The 22,392-nt window shown below is 47.7% G+C and overlaps 1 protein-coding gene and 1 non-coding gene across 2 annotated transcripts in view; one reads left to right on the forward strand and one right to left on the reverse strand.

The window, feature by feature from the left end:
- The window catches only part of SLC7A8 (solute carrier family 7 member 8), a 49,472-nt gene that overhangs the window by 14,357 nt on the left and 12,723 nt on the right, over positions 1-22,392 (reverse strand). Inside the window, exons 2-3 of the mRNA XM_024741703.1 lie at positions 19,687-19,891; positions 18,481-18,632 (exon numbers count right to left, since the gene is read on the reverse strand). Coding sequence (XP_024597471.1) covers positions 18,481-18,632; positions 19,687-19,891 — 357 coding nt within the window. The remainder of the gene's footprint in view (positions 1-18,480; positions 18,633-19,686; positions 19,892-22,392) is intronic.
- On the forward strand, positions 3,289-3,395 carry LOC112397498 (U6 spliceosomal RNA). Its single transcript, XR_003002811.1, has one exon. It is a non-coding gene; the product is annotated as a U6 spliceosomal RNA (small nuclear RNA).

Raw genomic sequence — 22,392 nt, forward strand, 5'->3', positions numbered from 1 at the left:
GCTTGGAGTCACAGGGCTCCCACAGAGACGCCAACAACATGGAACCTCCAAGGGCTGGCGGAGAGCTCAGAGGCTGAGCTGTAGGACAGTTTTACTGCCACACTCCTTAAGCAACTTATGGGAGACCAGGGGCTGTGGGAACCCAACTTCCTGGTGGTTATGAAGTACTTGAGAATGTGGGAAAAAAATTAAAATCCTCTTGCTTCCCTTTCCCCTGAAACAGTGACCAGGACGCCCCCTAGTCCTCCAAGGGTACAAGCCATACATGTAAAAGCACGAGACTCTCTCTCCTCAAGCCTCTAATCAGGCCTCTAACTTCATTTGAACAGCTGATCAAGTTATATCATTACCTTATCCTGAAACTGTGCTTTTACTTTTCAAGTACTTTCCAACCTTACTTGATTCTGAGAACATTTCTGCAGGGTAAGGACCTGACATTATTATCCATCTGTAACCTTCCTCCCTGAGCTGTTTCTACCTGGCAAGCTCCTCAGCTTTCAAGATCCAGCTCAAATGTCACCTGATCCGTGAGTCTTTATTATTTTATTTATTCCTGACGAGGTGCTTGCCAGGTAAGATGTATCAGCCGCGTTTTGTAGGCAAGGAACAAAGTTCGCCCCTCCTTTCTACTCCCAGACCACCTTGTTAATAAGGTTGGCACTTATTTCTTTGTATTACAATTATCTGTTTCTTTTTCTCGGTCTCCTTGTAGACTAGGAGGGCGGGACTGTGACTTTTTCATATTTTTAACCCCAGGGCATATCACAGTAGTGCCTGCAAATAGTAGGTGCTCAACAAATACTTAATACTTGAAAAAGAAAATGCCACAATTCATCAGTCCTCCAATCTCATCTCAGTCTACACATTCTACGACACATACCAATCTCCCCAGGAAACTCCTCAGTTGGTTTCACAGAGTCAAAAGAGCAGCAGGAAGCATAACTTCAAGGGTAGGAACTCTTGACTCCTAGTGGAGGAGCTTTTATCCAAGACAGTGTCATAGAAGGAGAACCAAAACATGTTGTCAGAGGAAGGATTTCATATGCCTGAACGGGGAGAACATTTTGTAAATGTTCTGTATGGACCGAGATGTCCTGATAAATACACACTGGGTTTATCTTGCTCAATTCAATAAGGATTTCAGGATCACATGCCTGGTAACAATTCAACCTAAATCACTCCAAGCAACTGCGTCTGTAATCTCAATTTCTCTCTAGGGCCTCTGGGTACAAGGCCAGGCCCCTGGGACCCAGAAGTTCAAACAGATACAAACAATAATGACTAAAGGATACAGGAGACTGATCTATGACAGGAAGGTTAGGAAACAACACCCTTGTGGCTCGAGGATAGGTAAGGATTACAGAATAAGGACCCAGATCATGATCTCATCATGCAGAGAAGAAAACCATCCTCACCAAGGGGAGGAGAGGGCAAGGGCGGGGAGGAGGAATGTGGTCGCCTTCCCGTGTGCTGGCACAGAAAACACAAAGGGACTTTATCCAGGCAGCCAGAAAGACTTCTCCACAGTGTTCCTGGGGGGATCGAGATGTTTGAGGAAGGGACAATATGTCAAACTAACTTACTGTGGGTGTCTTCTGTCCTGCTTGAGCCTATACACACAAGAACCCAGCCCTTGACTAATCTTTGACCTTTAGCCTTTTCGGGGATCTTTCAGACATAAAAGAGATATCCTGAGACTAGGGTGGAGGAGACAGGCTGCCTGTGACACTTATCTCCTTGGACAACGGCTGCAGGCCCCATCTGACCCTTTGCCCTGCAGTTGGGCGATCACAGCATGTGACCGAGGGGTAAGAGGGTACTTTCAGTCTCCTGGTACCACAGGATAGCGTCCCTCACAGCAGGCTGAAACCCGAGCCTCCATCCGGAGAGGAAAGGTCAGTGAGTGAAGGCAACACTTGCCAAGCCCCTGTCCTGCTCAGGCATCCTGCCTCTGTCCGTCTGTACCCAGCGCCCCTTCTGTTGCTGAGGGCTGTGTCCCCACCCTCTTCCCAGCCAGATCTAGAGTTCTGCATGCTTGAGATACAGTGACCTCAGGGAAGCCACATGTAGATGGGGATCAGTGGCCACTGCAGTTTGAGATGTGAGGGTTTTCATCCAACCATCCATCCATCCAACCACCATCTATGAAGAGCCTACAAGTGCTAGATACTCTGGCGCGGGGAGTTATAAATAAGACACAAGTCCCTTCCTGTTCTCAGGAAGCTGACACTGTAAGAGGGGAGATGGATGAGCTAAAACATGATCACAAAGCAATATGGTGACAGTACAGCTCTTCACGGAAGCTGGCAGGCATCTGTGAGGAGCCCCTAGTCCAGCCCAGGGAAATCAGAGATGCTTCTCGTAGGTGGGGAAGACCTTAGCAATACAGAGGATTTTATAATTTGGGGCTAGCCGGACAAAATAAACAAGAAGGCATAAGACTCTGGTTCTTGTCCATTGTAATCTGGCCATGGGGGTGGTACAGCCCCATGGAATACCAGCCTTCTGTGTATTTCTTGGGCGTTTTCTCCTCTCTTTTCCCTTTTTTCTTTCTGTTTCCTGGTTTTAAAAAAAAGCTGGCGGGGGTGGTGGTGAAAAGTCTCATCTTCTCATCAAGAAGATGAGACTTCAAGAAGATGCTGAAGTCAGGGGTTGGTTACTTAATCTGCCCAGTTTGAAAAGCTTATTGTCAACGTAACGGGAGGGAGACAAAAAAAATGAGGCAGGCAGGAGGGGGGGACTCAGAACTCAGAAATCTCGTACCCTGCCCAGAGCCCAGGGCCTAGCAACTGCCAAGTAGGAGAGGTGGGCTCAACGCTCTCTGCCCCGGAAAGGCTGCAGAACTGGCAGAGATGCAGAGTCCTTGTCAGGGCCATGACAGTGCAGATCCTGTGGCTGATCTGGAACATGTCCACGGTGGAGAGGGTGGGTAAGTTCCCGCTCTCTAAGAGAGGGCACACCTCACCCCACGTCAGCTCTGATCCCTGGGGAGTCATGAAGCCTCTCCTTCACTTCTCCCTCTGACAATGACACCAGAACTCATGGGACCTGTGGTAGGCAGAATAATCGCCATCCCAAAGATGTCAACACCCTAATCCTGTGAATGTTACCTTACAAAAGGAATTTCGCAAATGTGATTAAGGATCTTCAGGTGGGGAGGTTATCCTGGATTACCTGAGTGGGCCCAGTGTCATCACAAGAATCCTTATAACAGGGAGACAGGAAGGTCAGAGTTACAAAGGAAATGTGATGATGGAAAACACAAGTCAGAAAGAGAGAAAGATTTGAGCGCTCGCTTCAGCAGCGCATATACTAAAATTGGAATGATACAGAGAAGATTAACATGGCCCCTGCGCAAGGATGACACGCAAATTCGTGAAGCGTTCCATAAGTTTACAGAAAACAAATTTATGGTTACCACAGGGGGGAAGGGGAGGAAGACGGATAAATTAGGAGTTTGGGATTAACATATACACACTACTATATATAAAATAAACAATAAGGTCCTACTCTATATAGCACAGGGAACTGTATTCAATATCTTTTGTTCAATATCTTGTAACAAACTATAATGGAAAAGAATCAGAAAAAGTATCCATATAACTGAATCACTTTGCTACACACCAGAAACTAACACAACATTGTAAATGAACTATACTTCAATTAAAAAAGAGAGAGAGAGAGAAGGAGAGATTTGGAGATGCTATGCTGCTGGCTTTGAAGATGGAAACAGGGGCCATGAGCCTAAGAATATAGAGGGCCTCTAGAAGCTGGGAAAGGCAAGGATACAAGCAAAGGAGAGCCTCCAGAAGGGACACAGCCTTGTTGACACCTTGAGTTTAGGACTTCTGACCTCCAGAACTGTAAGGTTATAAATCTGTGTAGTTTTTGTTTTTTTAAAATAAATTTATCCATTTATTTATTTATTTTTGGCTGCATTGGGTCTTCGTTGTTGAGCGTGGGCTTTCTCTAGTTGTGGCGAGCTGGGGCTACTCTTTGATGCGGCGGTGCACGGGCTTCTCATTGTGGTGGCTTCTCTTGTTGCAGAGCACGGGCTCTAGGCACTCGGGCTTCAGTAGTTGCGGCATGCAGTCTCAGTAGTTGTGGCTCATGGGCTCTAGAGCGCAGGCTTAGTAGTTGTGGCTCACAGGCTTAGTTGTTCCATGGCATGTGGGATCTTCCCAGACCAGGGATCGAACCCGTGTCCCCTGCATTGGCAGGCAGATTCTTAACCACTGCGCCACCAGGGAAGTCCCAATTTGTGTAGTTTTAAGCCATTACGTTTATGGTAATTTGTTACAGCAGCAATAGGAAACAAATAGAGGGCCAGACACCACACAGAAAGACCAGAAAGCAGGGGGCATACCCTTCAAGAGGAAAGTTTTTTAAAAGCAACCAGGCAGGGACTTCCCTGGTGGTGCAGTGATTGAGAATCCGCCTGCCAATGCAGGGTACACAGGTGCGAGCCCTGGTCTGGGAAGATCCCACATGCCGCGAAACAACTAAGCCCGTGTGCCACAACTACTGAGTCCACGTGCCACAACTACTGAAGCCCGCACGCCTAGAGCCTGTGCTCCGCAACAAGAGAAGCCACCGCAATGAGAAGTCTGCGCACCACAGCCAAGTGTAGCCCCCGCTCGCTGCAACTAGAGAAAGCCCACGTGCAGCAACGAAGACCTAATGCAGCCAAAAATAAGTAAATAAATAAAATAAATTTATTAAAAAAAAAAAAAAGGCAACCAGGGAGCACACAAAGGGACCCCAAAGGAGTGTGTGTCACAGGCCTTGCAGGACACCAAGTGGAGGGAAGGAGGGAGGAGCTCTAAGAGCGGGCAGCGAAAGTGAGGTCACCAATGTGCTGACCTGGTTGGCGAATTTCCACATCACATGCACCACATGACAGCATCCCAGCTCTTCCACACACCCAGATCCTATGGCTAGAGAGTCACTGCCTCCTCTTCCTCCCCTCGGTAACTCAATACAGTAGTAAACAGGCACGCCCTAGGGTAACTGTAGCTGTGCCTTTCCTCTCAGAAAAATTCAGGGCAAAAGGCTCCCCATACCCCTCCTTCAACTAATCCCAGCTTCTCCTCCTGTCTCCTCCATAGTCCATACAACTTCAGGCCCATGTATGCAACCCAGATGCACAGACACCCACAGGCCCAAGAGTTACAAACCTCTTGCGAGGCAGGTGGAGGGCCGCAATGTTCACAGACATGAGTCCTTTGTTCTCTGCCCCCAGAGTTCTGTTGGTCTCCTAACTTTATAGACCAGAGGCTACAATCAAAGGTCATAAAAAGATATCATGATGGAAAGCCAAGAGATGAACAAACTCAGGAGTCCAGAGTCTGAGTTCATTCCTCCCAGCAGAGGGTAAAGAGTGGCCCCACTGTGTGCAATCTTGTCGTGGATGACGCCCACCCCTCTGCGGCTTCCCCAGGTGGAGTTCACCCCACGGAGTGGGAGAGGTGAGGCACACGAGCTCCAAGGATTACGAATATTGGAAGGGAAGAATAGGAACAACATTTGGGGGGAAATTTTACCTTAAATTAATACATTAAAGACTATCGGTAAAAGAGGCAATTGAAAATCAGTCTCTCTAGTCCATTTTGAAACAGAACATCAGTGAGTCATTAGCATAAATAAATAAATCTTCCTTCAGAAAATTTTAAGGATGGATTAGGGGATTGTGGGGTTGGTCTTAAGTCCCTACAACCTTCACAGAACCAGGGCTGTGACTTTATCACTCTTTCCCTCACCTCTACCCAGCAACACCTGGCGGGTGGAGGCCCACATGGGTTTCTGGTGCCTTTTTCAAGTGCACAGCAAGCAAGTAGAGCTCAGAGCAGCTTGTATACGGAGTGAAGTGGTAACGGTGCAGGTGGGGTTGAGCAAATCGGAGGGAAGGAAGCAGAGATGGCTCCCTCAGAGGGACCTGGCAGCCTGGGCGGACTAAGAATCAGACAACTTAGAACTTGAAGAACCCAATGGCCATGATGCCCTTCCCGGCACGGTCACTTACTCTCTGGACAAGCCAGTAAAACTCTTTGAACCTCCCCTCCCTCTCTGTAAAATGAAAGTGTGGTCCATTTTAATCCCACGAGGATGCTCTGTAACCTGTGTACCGCTGTATAAAATGTTAAGTGGTTATTTTTATTGTTCATATGCTAAGAAACTAGAACTCAAAAAGAGGCCACGACTTGCTCGGGATAATGCTGACGACTGGCAGCAAAGCAGAGTGGATGGTAAAGGGGGCAGTTTGGAGGGTCTCAGAGACGCCGTATCACACACATCAGGACCTATCTTGCACTGTTGCATTGCTTCTCCCTTCTTGCTTCCTCCTCTATCCCCGACCCTTTGCTTCAATTTCTTATCTGTTTCAGCCTTTTTCTCAGGAGGGTACTCATCCACAAAGTACCTGCTCTGGGGTCCTTCAACCCAAGCTGTCTGAAAGTGTGGGCACAAAGGCGGATTAGGGGACTATGGGGCTGGTAAGCATAAGCCTGAGCCACTGAACCAGAAGCCCAGATGTTCAAGCTTGTCCCTGTGCCTTGGTCTCCACAAGAAAGTTGCACCACCCATTCTGCAGGACGGAATGCCCTACAGAAAGCAAGGAATGCTGTTGTTGCTGCGCCTGCTCTACCCCTCGGGCCCAGAGAAGAATGAAACTTCCCTATTCTTCTGCAGCCAATAGTCCACACAGCCATTAACGACACTCTGCTGGCCAGGGTGATCTCGAGGCCCTGTATCTGCCTGGCACACTGTAGGTGCTAACGCTTACTGAATAGAGGATGGATAGATGAACAAATCTAGTCAGAAAATACCAAGTGTGCACAGGAGCCATTGTTCTTCCCTAGGGAGTAAATATCAGGGTTTTTACATCGTGGGACAGCCCCATGAAGCAGGGAGGGCAAGTACCGGTGATGCTAGACAGAGTTGGGGGCAGGGTACATATCATGGCTTCTTCTCCTTCCCCCGAGAGAGCTCACAAGGCACAGGCTATCCCTCAGTGACCACTGGATGACCGTCTTCAGGTCCTCCCTTGCTTTTGGACACAAGACTTTGGCTGAATTGGGCTGGCAAAGGGTCATTTTGTGTCTTCATCAGAGGGCCAATGAACACTTTCCCACATGGGTCCCCAAACCAAACTCATTCTTTTTGCCAAGCCAGCTTCTGCTCCATGAACCACACTGGTCTGGTCTGATGGGTGAAAGGCAGGAAGGGGCCATTTGGATAGGGGGCTGGATTTTTATTTATTTATTTTTGGTTGTGTTGGGTCTTTGTTGCTGGGCACGGGCTTTCTCTAGTTGCAGCGAGCAGGGGCTACTCTTTGTTGCAGTGCGTGGGCTTCTCATTGTGGTGGCTTCTCGTTGCGGAGCATGGGCTCTAGGAGCACGGGCTTCAGTAGTTGTGGCATGCAGGCTCAGACGTTGTGGCTCACGGGCTCTAGAGCGCAGGCTCAGTAGTTGTGGTGCACGGGCTTAGTTGCTCTGCAGCATGTGGGATCTTCCCGCACCAGGGCTCAAACCCGTGTCCCCTGCATTGGCAGGCGGATTTTTAACCACGGCACCATCAGGGAAGCCCAGGGGGCTGGACTGATTGTTGTAAGAACAATCAGTTATAAGAACTGATCGTTATAAGTGCTGATTAGAATGACCTGGTTGGGGCTCATTTGCAGACAGCTCTTGGTACTGGAGGGAGAGGTCTGCACCCTACTACCCAGAGGCACATTTCCAGCCTCATGGGCAGTCAGAGAGATCCAGAATCTCATCTTATATGTGAGTGAAGTAAGACCCCTGCTATTAGTGCCAAAGACAGGACTGCCCCCCTTGGGCCCCCTGCCCGTCCCCCCCACCAATTCCCAGTTGCTTATTCTGCCACTACACCAGCCTTTCTTGTATCATATGCACATCACCCTTCTTTCCCTTCTCTCATTCCCACATCCTCTCTCTCCCTTGCTCCTGTCAGTGGTACCGATGGTCACTGCTGACAGTGCCACTAGGGGCTCTGAGTCTGTCACCTGAAGATGCTGGCCAGATTGCTTTCTGGGCAGCAGGAAGTAAGATGCCAGTGTGATAAAGGGGAAGACTAGGATGGCTGCCCCTCAGGATCCAGGAGCGTTGTGTTCATCGCCCCGAGGGTTTTGGAAAATTATTTCCCACAAACAGACTTGCTTTTCTGCCTTGTGTCCCCTCCTCTGGTCCCTTATCAATGTCACCATCAGATTTCCCTCCAACTCCAGGAACTCCATTTGGATTTCTTGGTATTGCTGGCTCATTCCTAGAAGTAAACTGGAGGCAGATTGGAAAGGCTTGTTTTCCTTTAGCATTTCCAGGACCAGGGCTTTCTTTGTCTTTTCAGATAAGAGAAAACAGGCAGTCAAAATGCCCAGACTTGCCAAAGTCCATAAAGACAGATGGTGAAGAGGAGAGGAAAAGAGTGAGCATGAGAGACAACACGGGGGAGGAAGGAAAAGGAGGAATAATACATACCATTACGAGTGAGAGAGAGCGAGCTTGAGAGGAGCATAATAGAGAGAGAAGGCCAGGACAGAAAAAAGAAAGATGGAATGTATTAAAGCAGATAGCTGCTGAAAGGGAAGCTAGTGACGCCACTTTGTAGAAATCAGAACACCCTGTTCCCCTCCAGAGCTTCAAAATAAGCACCTTTCCGGGATGGAGTTTTCCCCAGCCCTCTGCAGCAGCCATAAATTTAACATGGGTCACGGGCCAGCCAGAAGCGCTGGTTTATTAGTCTCCCCTTTTGCTGGGGCATGCACTTCTCTGCCCTCTGCCATGCTCTGGCCAGCTCCCCCTGACTCCCTCCCTCTGGACCTGGAGCAAAAGGGGCGAGGTGATGCCCCTCCGACCAGTCCTCAGGGTGGTGCCTGCACCCAGCAGCGGGTGAGCTGCCGCCTGCCTCGGTGGGTGTGGCAGCACTTGGCTCTGTGATAGGCTGGAGCCGGCTCCTTAGAAGGAACTGGGCACGTGTTTCTAATTGTGGAAAAGCTGCTTCCCTTAGCCTGCCTAACCTCAGTCGGTTCCAGATCTAGGAGGAAACCATTGCCGGCTGCCAGAAGGCACTGATAGGCAAAGAAAACACCGGAGCCCCATCTGAGTTCTAAGGCACACAATCCTGAGACTTGGATAAGGTTCCAGTTCTGCCCACACAGGCCAGCCTGAGCTATCTTTCCTCCTCATAGACCTCTGAGAGCCTGGGAGACATTTTTCACATGGGACCAGGAGCCGAGTTATAAAGTCTCAAGTCTCTGCCTACCGACAACAAAGGCTGGTATTATTGCATGAGTAAATAACTTGACTGGTGAAAGACAAGAAAATCAAAACAAAGCAACAGCAAAGTCAAAGCAGCTCTTCCCTATAAACTAAGCCCTGATTCCAGCTCCTGTATGGTACACAGTGGGGCTTTGAAACAGATCTTACCTACCACACTACAGCAAGTTTTCCCTTCTCCAGCCCTTTTCATCTTGAAGCACTGGCAATATTTTAGAAATCTAAGAAGCCCCTCTAAGGAGAGATGTGCTGAACATTTGGAAGGGCCTCTCTCCTCCAAGGACAAACAAGCAGCGGAGGAGGGGTGCACAGATGCTCTGCAGCTCTGGACATCCTGATTCATACAGCTCGACCTGGACACTTCCAGCTAAGCGCCTGCCCATGCCGCCCCACCCCCTTCCCTTCCCTTCCTGGCTCCCTCTTACCCTTCCTTCTTATCCTGATCCCTCCCTGCCAGTTGTTGGACCTGAAGTTTCTGCTGAATCACCATCCAGTACTTAGTTCAGCCAAGAAGCCTGAACACCCAGCTCAGCGATTTCCAAGAGCTGAGTAATTCTTCAGCATTAGCTAAACATGGCTCCTGAGCTGGGGCGGGGGAGAAGGGAAAAACAGAAGACACAGGGAAAGCAGGGGAGACAGGACACAGCATGCTGTGCTACCTGGGGGAGCCCCCTTTAGTTCCTACTCATTACTTTTCAAGCCCAGGCCGAAAAAATTCCAGCTATCTCATGCCCCAATTCTCAGGGCCAAGAACAGTAACGAGCACATCATGGCCCTTGATAAATGTTTGCTGAATGAACAAAGTGCTGTGATTCTCATTTATATAAGGCTTCCCCAGGGTCCCAATCCCCTTCTGTTCCAGAGCAGGCTTTCAAGCAGCATCCTGGGGTAACCACCCTGAGGAAGACTTCCAACCAAAGACCTGCTCAGCATCTCAGGGATTTGGAGAGGACGTGGAAGGCAGAAATAGAGAGAAAACATTGTTAACTGCTCACTACAAATGCTGGAGACAGTTAAGTAGAAACATATTTCATTTGAAACTTATTTAATTTTGATTTGTAGATCAACTAGATTTCTCTCTCTTAGTAGTCAATCAGTCGACACGGCCGGCTGATTCTACTTCTAATCCTTTCTTGTTTTTGTCACCTTGTAACTTCGTTTTTATTTTGGGCCACCACCTCTCTGGCCTGGAAAAATGCTAAGCCTGCTGACTCGTCTCCCTGCTTCAAGGGTCACGGTCTTCTTCACTCAGATGTGAACCTAATCACATTACTCCTCTGCACAAACTCCTTTGGTGGTTCCTTAGATGAAGTCTGCTCTTCTCTGCATGATAGGTAGAATCCTTTACGATCTGGCTCGTACTCACCTCTTTTGCCTTATCTCCCGTCTCTCTCCTAGGCCTCACCCACACAAAAGTACTTGCTTTTCTCCAACGAGTCATTTCTTTCTTGACTCCAAGTCTTGCCTATGCTCTTCCCTCTACCTGGCTGTTCTACTGTATGCCCACCTGGAGACTGCCTACTTACCTTTCCAGACTCAGCTCAATCTGGGAACCTTCCCTAGCACTCCTGTCCCAACTCTGAAGCACCTTTCTCTGTGTGGTACATTCTTCTGTCATCACATTATATTGTAATTTTTTGTTTGTACACCCATCTTTTCACTGGCCTTTAATCTCTTTCAAGACTGTATAAATAATGTCTCACCTCCACTCAGTGTAGGAGCTCAGTATGGTAATTAACTGATGGATTTGCAGTTTCTTTTTTCCTTGGAAATCCATTTAAACAGGTGACCCTGATTTGGTCCATCTGCCAGAAACCCAATTGAGTGGATTTTGTATAACTGTACCCAATTCATGGCTGAAATTTTGAAATGGGACTATGGGGTTGCTGTGTCTGTTTGCGTGTTTGTATATGTCTATATACATGTGTTATAGATGTGTGGTATTTTCTACCTCCAAGCGGTATTGCCAAAATTAACTTGTAAAAGAGCTCCATTTAGTTGGCTTAAAGAAAATTAAGCAGAGGGACTTCTCTGGTGGCGCGGTGGTTAAGAATCCGCCTGCCAATGCAGGGGACACGGGTTTGATCCCTCATCTGGGAAGATCCCACATGCCGTGAAGCAACTAAGCCCGTGTGCCACAACTACTAAGCCTGTGCTCTAGAGCCCACGAGCCACAACTACTGAAGCCTGTGCCCCCTAGAGCCCATGTGCCACAACTACTGAGTCCACATGCCACAACTACTGAAGCCCATGCACTCTAGGGCCTGCATGCCACAACTACTGAGCCCACGTGCTGCAACTACTGAAGCCCGCATGCCTAGGAGCTGAGCTCCACAAGGGAAGCCACCACAATGAGAAGCCCGCACACCGCAACAAAGAGTAGCCCCCGCTTGCCACAACTAGAGAAAGCCCGCGCGCAGCAATGAACACCCAACACAGCCAAAAATAAATAAATAAATAAATTTTTTAAAAAAAGAAAAGAAAAATAGCTTGGCATGATGGTTGACTTTGTCTAATGCCTCAGGAAGTTTTCATGGGTAATCTAAACATTAATTGTTGGAAACAAGTAAATTAAATAAATGTAAACGGGATAACAGTTTTTAGGTGAACTCTTTAATAATTATTATGTTTTATGGTATGTCCACTTAAAAATGATTTCTCAAAATCTTTTAGTAATTTAAAACTTTGGAGTTTTGCTAAGTTAAATGATGGGGATTCACTGAATGTCTAGATCACTTCCAAATAAGATAAAATACTGAAACATTAACTGCTAAAGAAGTCTAAGTTTACCTACTTATGTCTTATTATAGAAAAACTAAAGAAGTTTATATGTATTAAAAACATGTCTTGTACCACATTAAAAAAAAGTATTATGTTATGAGGAAATGTATGGTTTAGAAATTATGATATGCATTCATAAGTTTGCCAATCAAAAAAATACTGGTATGACAGTTTACAACTGCTTAACAAAGACGAAACAATTATCTTTTTTCTCCCTACCTGATGTCTCTAAAATTTGGAAACTCAGTGAGTATTCTTACTTTCATGGCAATATAGTTATTTGTATAAGTTCAGTAAGAATCTGTTCTCCTTATAACATGATACAATTAGAAATATTGGTTATGGGACTTCCCTGGTGGTCCAGCGTGTAAGACTCCGAGCTTCCAACACAGGGGGCCTGCGTTCGATTCCTGGTTGGGGTACTAGACCCCACATGCATGCCACAACTAAGAGTCCACATGCTGCAACTAAGGAGTCCCATGCTGTAACTAAGAAGTCCACATGCCGCAACAAAGATCCCACGTGCTGCAACTAAGACCCAGCACAGCCAAAATAAATAAATAAATAAATATTTTTTTTAAAAAAGAAATATTGGTTATATTACCAGGGCTTTGACTGGATTGTCATATTTGAGAGAGACATACATAGAATTAGATATAACCAGACAGCTTTAAAGAACTAAGGTTGACTTCATGGAGCCATAAAGTCCCTTGGAAAAACAACCTGGTACCTTGCCTTCAGGGATCCCAGCAGCTTTACCAGGTGAGTAAGGAAAGTTCCTTCCTTGCAGGCACAAGAACCTCAAGATAATTTTGGGAACCTCAAGGAGAGAAAAATTCACCTGAATTCATAGGTATTACAGGTGAATCTAACGTCATGTCTTCAGTGTGGCTTCCTGGCCTCGAGGGGCAATTAAAAGTTCAATCTGGGGCTTCCCTGGTGGCACAGTGGTTGAGAGTCTGCCTGCCGATGCAGGGGACACGGGTTCGTGCCCCGGTCCGGGAGGATCCCACATGCCGCAGAGCGGCTGGGCCCATGAGCCGTGGCTGCTGAGCCTGCACGTCCGGAGCCTGTGCTCTGCAACGGGAGAGGCCACAACAGTGAGAGGCCCGCGTACCGCAAAAAAAAAAAAAAAGTTCAATCTGGCAATTCCTTATGAACAGTTCCAGCAAAGCATATTTTAAAAGGCCTGGACTTATGTAAATAATCAGGCCAAGTTTAATAAAATTAAATTTATTTTACAAACAAATGAGTCTTAATTTGGCCATCTTTGGTAAAGATGAAGGTGATTTTAGAGAGGGAGAAAAAATTATGTTTCAATAGAAACTGTAATACACGCTTATGGATATTAGATTCTAATTCTGTTAATAATCTTTGAGGTTTTGTTTTTCTACCTGTAAACTGGACTGGATCCTGCATTCTTCTAGTTTCCTCAAATATTTGGCTACAGCCCTCCAAGCTTACATTTTCAATTTTTCTCTCATTTTTGACTTGAAATTATTGAGAACTAAAGCTGTCCGTTTCTTGAAGCCCTACAAACTGTAACTGAACAACCTGATATAAACTTAAGCAAGATCAGCACAATAACCCACGTTTAGACAATCTTTGTGCCTATTGCTTTGTAAGCCACTCAGGAAGTTTACCTGAACACCAGATGACATCACAAGAGATTTCAAACTATAAAAGATGCTTTGAACCTAACATCTAGAAATCTCAGCTGGCAACTCTCAAGACTCAGACACTGGGTTTATAATTTGCTTCAACCATTAACCTCTATTTTTCTTTGTCTCCACAGAAATGCCTCTTATTAAATACCTGATTGCTTATACCCTGTGGGCCTAACTTTGAGTGCCCACCTGCATCACCACCTCCTGAAATGAGTAACTGAAGTGACCTATTGTCTGGACGAAGAGACTCGTTCGAGGAGATATAAAGCAATCTATCAACTCAACTTTTTGACTGTGACAATTCTAGAAGAAGTTTCGAAGGCGAGACTGGAGGGGACCAAGATGTGCCTCCCCAAAATGTCTCTGGCATGCAGATTAGTTCAAGTTGAAAACAATCAAGGCCCAAAAGACTCAGGAAGAAATTTTGCCCCTCCCCCCAGCTGCCTAAAAAGAATTTAGATAGAGGACCTGTTCCTGGAGTAGTGCTATCACCAGAGATATCTGCAAAATGTGGGCTGGGTGGTGGGGAGATTAAAGATTAGAGTCCACCCTCTGTCCCATTGTCTCCACAAGGCTCAGCTAACAGTTTTTACCAAACATTTGCTTTTCATTTTCATGTCAATTACCTTCCTCCCTTCGAAGTCCCAACATTCTCTTTTGTCTTTAGCTGAAGGTGGTATTTAAGGTGAGGGTTTTGACTATTTTGGCGAGTTACTCAGTTTTTCTGGGTCTCTTCTAGGTATAGTTGTTATTAAACTTTTGTTTGATTTTTTCTTGTTAATCTGTCTCATGTCAATTTAATTCTTAGACCAGCCAGAAGAACCTAGAAGGTTAGAGAAAAATTTCTTCCTTCTCAACAATACATACAAGGCTGATGAGACACGCACAGCACTCTTTGGGGACCAGGGGAGCGCAAGAAGACAACACTGTCCAGGTACCTGTGGTAATATGCTTAGTGCATGGGAATGAGACGTTTGGGCCTCGAGAATATGAAAACTCAAAGGAAAATGAACTGAGAGTAAGGGATTTAGAAGTTAGGAAGGACTGCTGAACACTGTGATGTCAAGGGATTAATTTGTAAGAGATCTGCAAAACAACACACACAGGTATCTACCAAATCATCATGCATCATGCATCTGGAAACTTCCTGAAGAGGAACTGCAAAGCAACTCAGGGTTAAAAGCAATACCTACAGTGAAATCCTTAACCTTCCAAATCACTCAAGGAAGGAGAAGAAATCTGAAGCCCTGGAAAACTAGCCTCTTCAGAATCATAGTAGAGAGATAGAAAACAAGATAAGAAGCTTTTTTTTTTTTTGCTTGTGATATGCATGCAGGGTACTCCTTTCTCCTCAGGGCAAGAAAGGAGAAGGAGCTTCTTTTGTACAAGGCATTCTGGAAGAGGGGGACTTGAATGAGAAGAAAAGATTCTAATTCAGATGCTGGATGTGACCCCAGCCCCAAAAGAGAGGAAGGAGGTCGGGAGCTGCCCGAGTGAAAGGTGGCCCAGTCCCCAAGAGAGGGGGGACAAACAGAAGGAAAACCCATAGTTAGGAGCAGGATATACAAATGGGGGACCCCAGAACACCTGGCACTCCTTCTGTGTCACTGGGACCACTTTGTTTATAACTAGAAACTCAGGTAGTAGCCACAAGATGTGGCTAAAGGATAAAAGTGCAAGCTGCAGAAATAACTTGTCAAAATGTATGTCTAAATACCCAGATGTGTGTGCTGAGAGATGCATTTTACTTACAATTATTAGCATACCTATCCACTGTTACAAGGGCTCCTGGGCAGGGGAGAGGGGTAAAGATAAGAGGAAGCTTTCCTGGTCAACTCTCTTTATATATTACTTGACTCTTACTTAGAGAATATAGTCACTTACTTATGAAATGAGAAAGGAAGGAAGGAAGGAAGGAAGGGAGGGAGGGAGGGAGGAAGGGAGGGGAGGGGGGGAGAGAGAAAATACCCAAGAAAATCACAAAAGGAAGGTACCAAAACCAAGTTCTAATCCCTCTCATTCTCCTGCTTCCTAACTCCCTCCTCCCACTAACATACTTGCTCTGGAGAAGGGAGAAAGGCTTTTCATTTAATTAAAATATAAAAGACTTTCTTTTTTTACTGCCTTGTGGCTAGGGGTATTTTGCTGACTCAGCAGTGAATAATCAGCTTTGACCTAAATAATAGAATAACTCAAAGTGGCAGCTGCAGTTGCATAAGCTGGAGCCAAATCTGCAGTTCCTTCTCTCTCGCTCTCCTCCCCGCTTCACTCCCTTCAGGCTATGAGAAGGCAAGCCAGTTACAGCAGGTTCTTTCTGCCTCTCCACCCGCATCGGGCCATTCCCACCATCACTTCTCATCCGATCTTTTCCAAAACTCTAGAGGGCCTTTGCGCAAGGAGTCACCTACCTAGGCTTGGCGGGTTTGGGGAATGCAAAGGAAGCCGTGGGGTCTAGTTGCCCGGGGAACTCTACCCTGTGGCCTGGTTTCTCTCCTAGGGGAGGACTGAACAGCCTCAGGGTTCTTGATTTATAGTTGGAGGGTGAGGGTGGCCTGTCGTCTGAGATACTTTAGCAGCATCAGCAGGAAAAAGGAAACTGTGTCTGTGGGCATGAGATGCTGAAACAGCAGTGGCCTGCACTCTGTGGTCCCCCTTCCTACCCCCATTAACCTATCTGATGGTAGAAACAGCCACTCCTCCTGCATTCCCATGCCCCCTTCCCCCTCCTCTCACCTCCTGCAGCTCCAGATCCAGCCAGCAAGCAAGGACCAAGTGACTATCCTCGTGACTACCCTCGGTGACTACACGACAGGATCACGAGATGCCCAATGCTGTGCTAAGAATACTCTTGTCTTGGGCAATCCTTGCCACGGCACATACAGCACATGCGAGATCTCAGCCTCATCTCACGAGAGGTGGGCCGGTGACCTGGCCAAGCACTGGCTGCACTTAGAAAGTGGTGCAGAGATGCAGGCTCGGGAAGCCCGGTTCTGGAGCCCACATCCCTCTGCCTCCAGATCCACGAGCAGGCCCAACCAGCACAAGGAGTACGCTCCGAACAAGTATGTTGGCTCCACAGTGCCACTTGCCTAGATGATGGGGTCTATCCCGGGGCTGCACACCACTGCCAATGAGGGCACACACCCCTCAGGTCCCACTCCAGCTCCTGGGTGGGCGAGTGACCCCTCCCTCCCCTTCCCACCAGCAGAACAGAAGGAAGTGTCAAGACCTGGGACAGAGTGTGACCAGGATGGTCACTGCCCTCAGCTAGGTGGATGTGTGTTGGAAGGTGTGGGAAGGCAGGGACTGAGCTGACTCTAGAAGTGGAGCCTCTGAAAAAGTCCAAATATTTACTTTAGAAATTAGTTTTTGGCTAAAAGGTACAACATACCCCAATCCATTGAGATCCCTGATTATCAGAGATTAAGTGTTGAGACTTCCTAGTAATACAGGTTGCCAAACTTCTCCATAAAGCCTCTCTAACCTATTCCAGCTCACAGAGATCTCTTCCCCTTTTCAGAATTTTTACTGCAATTGAATCCTAACCATGGAATCTGTCTATATGGCTTTTCTGCCTAGTTAGACAGAAAACTCATCAAGGGCGGGGACCATGGACATGCTGCTATTTGTTTTCTCCCAACTCACACCTTTACACTCTCCTCCCAGAGAGGTTTTGTTTTTGTTTTTGTTTCTTTCTGTTTTGTTTTTTTTTTGCGGTACGAGGGCCTCTCACTGTTGTGGCCTCTCCTGTTGCAGAGCACAGGCTCCGGACGCGCAGGCTCAGCAGCCATGGCTCACGGGCCTAGCCGTTCCACGGCATGTGGGATCTTCCCGGACCGGGGCACGAACCCACGTCCCCTGCATTGGCAGGCGGACTCTCAACCACTGCGCCACCAGGGAAGCCCTCCCAGAGGGCTTTAAGATGTGAGCTGGCAGGTTGAGAGGCCAGAAAAGTCTTCCCATGAGAGGTAGGGAGTCTCCAGCGTGGTGTGTGCGCTGGAAAGAGAAGGAATCACCTTGGCTAATTCACTTTCCTGGCTCCGTTTCCTTTTCTGCTCTAGGAAAGTTGTAAGACTGGCCCAGCTTGCCTTATGGATTTGTTGTGAGGCTCGGGTCAGATGATACAAGTGAAACTACTTTATATGATGTAAAGAACCCTGCCAGTGAAAATTACTGTGCCTGCGAACAGCTATCGATACTTAAGTTTCAGGGCTTCCCTGGTGGCGCAGTGGTTGAGAATCTGCCTGCTAATGCAGGGGACACAGGTTCGAGCCCTGGTCCGGGAAGACCCCACATGCTGCGGAGCAACTGGGCCTGTGAGCCACAATTACTGAGCCTGCGCGTCTGGAGCCTGTGCTCCGCAACAGGAGAGGCCGTGACAGTGAGAGGCCCGCGCACCGCGATGAAGAGTGGCCCCGGCTCGCTGCAACTAAAGAAAGCCCTCGCACAGAAACGAAGACCCAACACAGCAAAAATAAATAAGTAAATTAATAAACTCCTGCCCCCAACATCTTCTTAAAAAAGAAACACTTAAGTTTCTTCTTATTTTTTTTTTAAACACCAGATAATTATATGTGGAATCCATTTGTCCACAGCATGCAAATTGGAAACTGAAAAGTAACAAGGAAGAAAAAAAAGGAGGGGAGGAAAGAAAGAGGGAGAGGAAGGAGAACCAGAGATGTGTAGACCACGAGGAAGGCTAGAAGACGCCATCCTGAGAGCAAGGCCCAGATGGCACTTACATAAGCAGATGGCAGCCAGGAGGCGAAGGCCAGACTCTGGGGGGAAGCAGGTGGGGAAGAGCGGCTGCAGCACGTAGTTGGAGAAGGTGAGGGCGATGACAGCCTGGTTGGTGGGGTAGATCACCAGCACAGCAATCCATAGCCTCAGGAACCTGGTGGGGGAATGGGACAGCACTTGAGCCAAGACACCAAAAAAGACCCCCGCTCCCATCGCCTGGCAGGGCAGGGATTCAGAAGCCATCAGGGAAGCCCGGGCAAGTCACTGGGCAGTGTTAGGAGAGGCAGGTGGGCTAAAGGGGTGCGGTTCCTTTTTGTTTTCAGGGATGCTAAGGAACCCAGCCACTGCTCAAAGGAGACACCTAGCCCTCTGCAATGACGGTAAATTGGTTTAACGATGAGCTGTTTCAACTAGTACTGACACGTCTTGGTGTTCTTTCTCTCTCCCTGCTCCTTTCATCATTTCATCATCTCTTCTCTACCACTCTGGCCCCCAGCATCCACTGGTGGAAAAGAAAATTTGCAACCCCGGAATCTTCACAGTCAGGGCATGCTAAAGGTGTGGCCACTTAAGCAAGTGCCAAGGGGAGGCATCGGCTGGGGGTTTGTCCTCCACGCCCTTGGGCCCCTTGGTGAGGTTTGAGCTCCTCAGTAACAGGGCTGCAGGGGCTGAGGATATCAAGATCAGGGTCTGGAATCAGGGATACCGTTATCCTTGGTAACGTGAAAAGTACCCCGTACCTTAGTGGTCACTCTCATTTGTCAGGATAAAAGGGCTTTGTTTTTGTGATGTGCTTTCCCCTCGCATCTCCAGTCAGAGTTGTCATTTAGTTCTACTTGTTCTCACTCATAGAATCTTGCCCACTAAGGTCAACAGAGATTAAGGGAATTCCCTGGCAGTCCAGTGGTTAGGACCCCATGCTTTCACTGCCAAGGGCCCAGGTTCGATCCCTGGTCTGGGAACTAAGATCCCACAAGCTTCATGGCGCAGCAAAAAAAAGAAAAACAGAAAACAAAAAACCCTAAACAGAGATTAAAACTACAGCCTGGTTCCTCTGCCACTCTCAGGGGCATCAAGGGGACACAGGCTGAACTGGCAACCATGACTTAGAGGCAAAAGAGGAATCCCAAGCTCTAGCGCTCTTCGGCATGCTGGAAAGCCCTGGCCTTGGCTTCTGGGACCGCTCGGTCCCCTGCACATCCTCTTACCCAGCCAGTCCTCCGAAGATGTCCTTGACGTAGGAGTAGTCACCTCCAGATTTGGGGATGGTGACCCCGAGCTCAGCATAGCACAGGGCTCCCACAGCTGTGATGAGGCCTGTCATGATCCACACAATGAGAGCGAGGCCCACAGAGCCGGCATTCTCCAGCACACCTTTGGGTGAGACGAAGATTCCAGAGCCAATGATGTTCCCTGCAAGAGGCACCAAGGGTACCAGGGGAGACGGTACAGTCAGTACAGTTGGCAGGACCAGCACCTGCAGGGGTGCTCTCACCTTTGATCTGATGCAGTGCCTTGGGGATGCGCTAATCCCCTCCAGGCAGGTATGTCTAGCAATAATTCTTCTTAGAAGTAGGGGAAAGAGGAGTAGACACTGGACACGTAGAGATCAGGAACTTGGTCGGGTACTTTACATGCATCATTTAATCCTCAGGACAAGCCTATAGAGTCAGATACCATTTCTCCCATTTTACAGAGGAGGAAACTGAGTCTCAGAGATACCAAGTGCGTCGCCGAAGTCCACACAGTATTAAGTGGTGGTGCAGATTGAACCGACTGGGCTGAACGTAGTCCAGCCAAGGTGGTGACAAAGGCCTTACTTAAGGCTGGCTGGAAATGGAAGGGATGGAAAAAATGGGCTGTTCTGAGACCGGCTGCCAGGAAGAAAACTTTAAAAATGAGCTGAAGGGTAATGCCTTTGGACGGATTGTGGTCACACCATGTGTCTGGGGTCTTCAAGACCCACGAGTATGAACAGCACTCCTGGAGGCTGGCCTCTACCCCAGACACATGGCCCCACCCTTGGTGCGGAGCGTGAAATAGCCCTATCAGAACAGCCCTGGTAGTTTGGAAGTGGTTTGTCGGGGTGCAATATGTGCAAAGCCTCAGCACCATATTCTTCCAAAGGTCTCTCCCCTCCATTGTCCCATGTGCCCCTCACAACCACCTCATGGAATCAGGAGGAGGAGGAAGTACAGGCGTTTCTCTCTATTTTACAAACACAGCGACTAAGACACAGAGGGGTTATGTGGCTTTCTCCAAATTCCACAGCTACTGGTAGGTAAAACTGGATCTAGAAGTCGGTCTCCTGTTGCTTAATCCAAGGGCTCTTTCCACTAATCCACTTCTGTTCTGTGTGCAAGGGGATGGTCTGCTCCTGAGAGGTGACGCTGGCCCCAGGGACTGAATGTTGGCTACTAGGATGTGTGTGCCGGGCGGGGGAGGAGCAGAAGTGTGGATGCAGCTCCTGACACGTTCCTTCCTAAGCTTTCCTTTGTTCACTTCTTATGAGTCCAGGGATAGTTGTTTTGAAAGCTCCCTCTTCGTGCCCCACCCTGCCAAACTAATGAGGGCCTGGGGGAAGAAGCAGAGACTAAATAGATCCAGGTCGAAATACAGAGCTTGGGGCCAGCTGAGGCCAGCTGGATTTGACAGTGTTCTGAGAACACCTCAAACTCCCACCATCTCTCTTTAGTGGTTTGGGGACCTCCCTGGCAGTCCGGTGGTTAGGACTCTGAGCTTCCACTGCAGGGGGCTCGGGTTCGATCCCTGGTCAGGGAACTAAGATCCTGCATGCTGCACGGCGCAGCCAAAAAAAAAGAATGCCCTCTCTCCAGTGGTTTGGAACAAGTTCTGGGCTGAGTAAGATGCAGAGTATACGATTTTATGCTCGAATTTCAAAAACTGACTTTCGGATCTCAACTACAACTCAACCTCAATCCAGTCCTGAAACTTTCACTTCTAAACCAAAATTCAGTCAAAGGGGAAGAGAAGAGAATATTCACATCCTAAAAGCAGTAATATTTCATTCTTTCGGGACGTAGAATATGCTGCCCCTTTTCAAACTAAAAAATTGCTGCGTGAGATGAGTAACGAGAGAGGGAAGGGCCCAGGAGGATCATTAAGAACAGCCAAGCGGTGAGACTGAAATCGGAGGGCCTGGGGCTACAGCTAGATTCCGATGGGAAGGAGGCACATTTATGTCTCCAACAGGCCTTCCTTCCCCTAGTGCTAACTCTATCCCAACAGAACAGGGCTACACATAGAAGTGAAGCTAAAAGAAACAATCCCTCATGTTCAAGTTTGTGATCTAAACATCAGGCAAAGAGAGAGAGAAAAATGAGATCCCAGGTGCCACCAGTTCTTAAAGGCTTTTCCTTTTTTTGGTATTTTTATTTAAAGTCCTAGGCTTGGAATGAGAGGACACCTTTCAGCCCTCCTCTGTCCTCAACCTGTCCCCATGTGTGCTGTGCATGGATGTTGGGTCAGTGAGGACTAAAAGGGCCTCCTGGTAGCATCCCAGGACTCAGGACACAGTCACCCTGTCAACGGACCCTTCACCTGCCACACTAAATGTGAGATGGGATTGCTGATGGTGCTGAAAGGTAATAGTAAACTCCTTGCCTGGCAGGAATTTATCAGAAGAGTCATCTGTAGGGCATTTTAAAGCCAGACAAGAAGAGAGCAATAGAAGCTTATAAAACTAGCTCGAGGGGCTAGAAAAACAATCAATATGGGAGAAAAACAAGGTTTTGGCTTTGGTCTTTAAGGTGCCGAAAGGGTGGTGGGGAGATAGCTAGGCAGTTCTCAGAACGAGGAATGGCTGCTGTCACAGGGAAAAGGGCGGTGGATGTACTGAAAAGATTCCATCTTCTCAGGAATGAGGAGTGTCAAAGTTCCACTAAGGTTCTTAG

Source organism: Neophocaena asiaeorientalis, unplaced genomic scaffold (assembly GCF_003031525.2).
Source record: "Neophocaena asiaeorientalis asiaeorientalis breed wild unplaced genomic scaffold, Neophocaena_asiaeorientalis_V1.1 scaffold27, whole genome shotgun sequence".
Lineage (NCBI taxonomy): Eukaryota > Metazoa > Chordata > Mammalia > Artiodactyla > Phocoenidae > Neophocaena > Neophocaena asiaeorientalis.